At 38.4% G+C, this 5,916-nt stretch overlaps 1 protein-coding gene across 1 annotated transcript in view; it reads left to right on the top strand.

Moving 5' to 3' along the window:
• Positions 1-5,916, top strand: part of Nsl1 (NSL1, MIS12 kinetochore complex component) — a 31,589-nt gene that overhangs the window by 5,077 nt on the left and 20,596 nt on the right. Inside the window, exons 3-4 of the mRNA XM_004626932.2 lie at positions 2,321-2,451; positions 5,016-5,070. Coding sequence (XP_004626989.1) covers positions 2,321-2,451; positions 5,016-5,070 — 186 coding nt within the window. The remainder of the gene's footprint in view (positions 1-2,320; positions 2,452-5,015; positions 5,071-5,916) is intronic.

Raw genomic sequence — 5,916 nt, 5'->3', positions numbered from 1 at the left:
ATATATATATGTAAATGGAAGTGTATCAGAAAGAAAGGAGTTACGAAGCATGTTTGAAAGAAAGACAGCAAAGCACAAAGAAGCTATGTGTTTGGAAAGTGTCAGAAGTGAGCTGGGAAAATTAGTGGCATGTGTGGCCAGAAAGATGACTTGAGGCAAGATCATGAAGTTGCTCAGGGATTTGTACTTTATCCTCCCTGGGGTACCTGGGAAGGGATTTGAAGTAGGATTATATGGAAAGGTTTATGTCTGAGCGGTTATGTGTAACTGCTGGCTGCGTGAGGGGTGGGCTGGAGAAGGGGGAAAAGGTGGTCAGACCTTAGGTTCATTCTACTAGTGCAGCAAAAAATGGCGAACACTTGTGCTAAAACAGTAGGACAGAAGGGGGTTCAAGAGATACTTCAGAACAGTTTGTTCCTGATTTAATACACAGAAGCGTAAGATTCACAAGGTAGACTTTTTGAGACAGGGTCGCGCTATGCAGTTCAGGCTGGTCTTGAGCTCACTTTGTAGCCCAGGCTCATTTCAAACTTGCATCAGTCCTCCCTCCTCGGCCTCCCAAGTGCTGGGATTACAGGTGTGTGCCACTGTGCCCAGTTCAGTACGTTATTTTTTTAGGCTAGTGATCGAATTTTTTAAATGGTGATATTAACATTTAGAACTGCTTATTTAAATAATAAAGTAAAAAATGATTGCGCCTCTCATAATGTCTACAGAAGATGGGGTGTGTGTGTGTCCCCGTCCATCCATGTGTCCCTGTACTGGGGATTGAACTCAGGACCCTGCACTTGGTCAGGCAGGTGCTTATTCTACTGAGCTATCTCCCTAGCCCCAAAAGATGTAATTTAGTTGAATTCAAAAAATATTTGTTAAATGATTGAAAGACCATACCTGATGTACTTCATTAATCCTTATTTGGGATAGATAGATAGATAGATAGATAGATAGATAGATGTTGATTATATCAGCAGTTTCTGAAAATATTTCAAAAAATGTTTTAAATTTTATACTTCCTAAAAAGCTTCTGCTCAATGAAACAGCTTCATTTCTAGCATAGACTTTGACACAGCAGAACATATGTGATATAAACCAGTTAAGCTGAGGATCTAGTTGTTCGTAACTACTTCATATGTTTACTCTTTAAAATGATTTTCAAAATAAAGGTTGAGGACCAGGAATAAAGCTTAGGGGAACAAGTACCTGCCTGGCAAGTGCAAGATCCTGAGTTTGATTACCAGTACCAAAAAAAAAAAAAGCCAAACAAAATAAAGATTGAAGGAGCCAGGGTTCATCCCATGCTGGCCTCGCCCCCAGGGCGTGCTGAGTCAGCCATTGAGACTGGGTGTGGTAGCTTGTGTCTATAATCCCAGCTCTTGACAGGCTGAACACAGGCCAGTAACTAGGAGTCTGATCTACCTAGTGAGACCCTGTACTAAAATACAGAAGATAAATAATAAAGATTGGGTGGATCATCTGCATTTGTTTGATCTGGAGTATTTCATTTCTGTGCCCTACCTCCTGGACTTACTAAATCAAACTAAGGCATTTCTAACATAATTTTCTACATGCTTATTTGCTTACTTATTAGCAGTCACCATTTTTTGTTGTTGTTGAAACTAGCATACTCACATATATAAATCTTCCAGGTGCCTCTTTTAGGAATGATTTTAGGGAACTGAAGTCCAGGCTTTATATTTAACATCTTAAAATATTTTATTCTGTGAAAAAAATTCCTAAAACCATAGTTTTAATAAAGCGGCTTACACTACTGCAGTACAGATGAATCTAGTCATTTTTATTGATCTTTTTACTAATGTTATTAAATGCCTTTTATGGTCTTGTAATTATGTACAGATTTTATCCCTCTTTAGTTTCTCCTGCAGCCATGTAAAACTTACCTGTTTCCCAAAGACTGATCGTATCAGCAATATTTATTCTGCATATAATTTTTTTGTCCCCTTCCCATTGGATTTACATTTATGTTTGAAGTTCAAACTCCTTTTTCAAAGTTTAAAATTCTGCAGGATTATGTAGTCCCGTTTGTGTCCTGATAACATTTTGTTCTGACTTCTAGTGCATTTATCGAGTTGTAATTACCTGTTTCTTGGGATCATGTTACCTTCATTTTTGTATTTGTGTGTTTTAGACTTCTTATAGGTGCAGGGTAATTGACCAGTGAATAAACGAGTTAATCACAGTAAAGACAACTATTAACTTGCCATGTTTGTTTTCTTTAATTATTTTATGTTTTCTAAACTTAATTATTATGGACATCACATTTCTTATCCAAATATGAGTTTTGCCATTTTTTCTGAAATAGATTCTGACATCAAAGTACTTGAAGATCAGTTTGATGAAATCATAGTAGATATAGCAACAAAACGTAAGCAGTATCCCAGAAAGATCCTTGAATGTGTTATCAAAACCCTAAAAGCTCAACATGAAATTTTGGTAAGATGATTTAATTTTAAATTGTTTTGTATATTTTATCACAGTAAAAGTGTTAAAGTATAAGAACCATGTTGGGAAAAAAAAAAAAAAGAACCATGTGGAGATAGATGCATTTCATTGTCTTTATCTTTCTGCTTCAATTAGTATTGTAGTTTGTAAGACTTTCCTATTTTAAGTCATACAAAGTCCTTTTTCTGGTACTGGGAATTGAACTTAGGACCTTGAGCTTGCCAAACAGGCACTGTACAAAGTTTTGAACATAGCTTATATTAAAATTGGAGATGAAAGATTGACAGTAACTTTTAAGATTCTGAGACCAGGAAGGGAAAGGAAATTCAGTTTATTTGTTTGTTGCTGCTGAGGTTTAAACCCATGGCCTATATCCATAGCCGTAGAAAATGTATCTTTTAAATGTTTTCACATTACTGGTATATGTTTGTATACTTTGGAAGACTTTGAAGTAGTTAGGGAAAATTATTTGTTCATAATGTTGAAATTTACTCTGTGAATTGTGTCAATTTGTTTTGCTTTAAATTAAAATCATAACCATCTTGGACTGGTGAGATAGCTCAGTGAACTAAGCACCTGCTTTGGCAATTACAGGAACCAGGGTTTGATCCCCGGTCCCTCTGGCTGCTCTGGCCCCGCCCCCGGGGCATGCTGAGCCTACACCGGAGTCCTGGTATGGTGGTGCACACCTGTAATCCCAGTGCTGGGGAGGCTGAAAACAGGAGGATCACTATGAGTCAGAGCTGCATAGAGAGACCCTGTACAGACAGACAGACAGACAGACAGAACCTTTTTGGTCAGAAAATTAGGAAGTCAGCTCTTTCAGTCTAAGCATTTTACAGATGTAGAAACACAGGCTTGCTTCTTAAAATTACTATAGATTTCAGTGACCAGCCATGTCATACTCTGGTCTTTCAGGTGTATTATGTGTGTAGTAAATCTAAAATAAGCCCATAGGGCCAACCTGATAGCTCAGCGGACTAATGTGCTTGCTTAGGCAGAGTGAAGCGGCCAAGTTTGTGCCAGACCTACCCCCAGGATACACTGAGATGGCAATGGAGACTGAACGCATGCCTGTAATCCCAGCGCTTAGGAGGCTGGAAACAGGAGAATTTCTATGCGTCCAATCTATGTAGTGAGACCCTGTAAACCCTGTCCTAAACACAGAAGAAAAAAAATAATCAAATAAGCCCATAGCACATTGAATCCCAAGTTTTCCCTTGCACAGTGTGGAGTGGGTTTGGTGGCAATGGTATTACCCTGCCACCCCACCCAACGAGGCATACATGCTGCTTCTAGGTTATTCTATAGCAGTCATTTTTTGTTGTTGTTGAAACTAGCATACTAACATATATAAATCTTTCAGGTGCCTGTCTTTTTTTTTTTTTTTTTTTTGCGGAACCAGTGATTGAACTCAGGCCCTTGCACTTGCCAGGGAAGCGCTCCACTGAGCCATCTCCCCAGCCCCTTCCAGGTGCCTTTCTTTGAGGAATTATTTTAGGGAACTGAAGTCCAGGCTTTATATTTAACATCTTAAAATATTTTAGTTATTCTGTGAAAAAAATTCCTAAGCAGAATGCTTTATTTTTGCTTCTCATTCCCTATTGTTTTAAAGTTTCTCCAGGAAAAACAAAGTATATTTACTCTCTACTCTGTTCCTTTTTGCCCCTTCCCCCCAAAAAACCACAAAACAGTAATTACTGCTGCATTTGGTAAAGCAGGGAAGGTCTCCATGCGTCATCATGATACTGTTAAAAAATGAACAGAAAAATGAGCTCAGTACATTAGTCTTTTATGTCTTTCAGCTCTTGGCTCCTGTTGGTTTTAGGCAGGAATAGGGAGGACTGTTTCCCTTTCTTTTCCCCTGAGTTGTGGGATCTGTGCCAGCACCCCAGGGCATTGCAGGACATAGGTCTTCAGCTCTGATGTGGAGCACGTCCTCTTGATTAGAATGGAACTTCTATGGAAATAGGAATTTTGGGTTTCAAACATATGTCTTAAATGAACTTTTGAGACATAATTCATAATCTGGAGACGACCCTGTTACTTATTTATATATTTATTGGATACAGGGTCTCATTACACATTTTAGACTTCTAGTGATCCTCCTTGTCCCAGCTTCCCCCAGCACTGGGATTACAGGTGTATACTACCACACCTGGTTTCAGTGGCCAGCTCAGTGGGCCAGGGATCAAACTCAGATCAAACGCAGGTCTTTGTGCTTGCCAGGCAGGCACTTAGACTGCTGAGCTATCTTCTCAGCCTTATCTTGTACTTTAAAATGCAGAATTTAGTTTTTATGCCTATAATTTGCTTTTCTGTTGTTGTTGTTCCATAGTGTTTTCAGTAAGTGGCAATATGTTAAAAGGAATAATTCAGAAAGCCTGTCGAACTTTTCTTTCTCTTCCCTTCATATTTCTGGATCTTAAGAACGTTTTTCCCTTAAAAATATTATACTGGTATATTAGCTACATATTATATTGGCTTATATTAGATGAAAGAAATTGAGGCATTAAATGATTGATTGACTCTGTTTTGCTCTCTACTGTGTTTAGAAGCAGTATCGCCCTGTTGTACATCCATTGGACTTAAAATGTGACCCTGATCCAGGTGAGTCAGTGTTCATTTAGGATAAAAATAAACATGCAGTTTGGTATTCATGAGTCCTTGCTGTTCTTCTGAAGGTGTCATTGTCATCCTTCTTTTTGCTACTTTATTCATTCCCAGTCTTCCATATTAGTTCTTCATTTAGAATTGTGAGAACTCACTCTAAGCCTGTAAGCCTACGACTCAGTCGCCAGGCCTGAGACCTGGAGTCTGAACTCTTTCCTAGTGAGGCTCTTATGGTATTCTCCTTCTCTAAACCTTATACTGTTCATTCTTCACATTACAGATGAAGTTATCTACTAAAACATTCTCTCATAGTCTCACTCCCTTCAGTAAACTTCATTGGCTTTATTTTATTTATAGTCTGATCAAAACCATAATTTAAATTTAGGAGGTAAGTTGTTATGATTTTTATCTAGATGACCACCTGAGACATTGTGCAGTCATAAGGTTTTTTCAGAGGCAGCTAAATCTGGAGTGTGTCATGCTGAAATTATTGATTTGGCATAGTTCTGGCTGGGATTTCAGGTGTGCATGCTACCAGGTAGGTAGCCAGCATGTCATGTAAAGGACAGTGAAAGTCTTGTTTTGGCCCCTCGTTGCTTGGCCTATCTTCTAATCACTGAGTGTTTCCCTGAGGCCTGTCTGCCACACACCACACTGCCTTGGAGCCAGCTGATTACGGACTGAATCCCCTACAGATTGAGCCAAATAAACCTTTTCTTTGATTTTAGCTGCCGGGTATTTTGTCTGAGCAACAAGAAAAGTAACTAAATGAGATATTCATTATGCCATTGAAACCAATTCTATTTTCATTTATTTATTTATTTATTTTTTAAAGTTTATATT

This window comes from Octodon degus, unplaced genomic scaffold, assembly GCF_000260255.1.
Source record: "Octodon degus isolate 3935 unplaced genomic scaffold, OctDeg1.0 scaffold00017, whole genome shotgun sequence".
In the NCBI taxonomy this organism is placed as follows: Eukaryota; Metazoa; Chordata; class Mammalia; order Rodentia; family Octodontidae; genus Octodon; species Octodon degus.
This window is presented reverse-complemented; position numbering and strand designations above follow the sequence as displayed.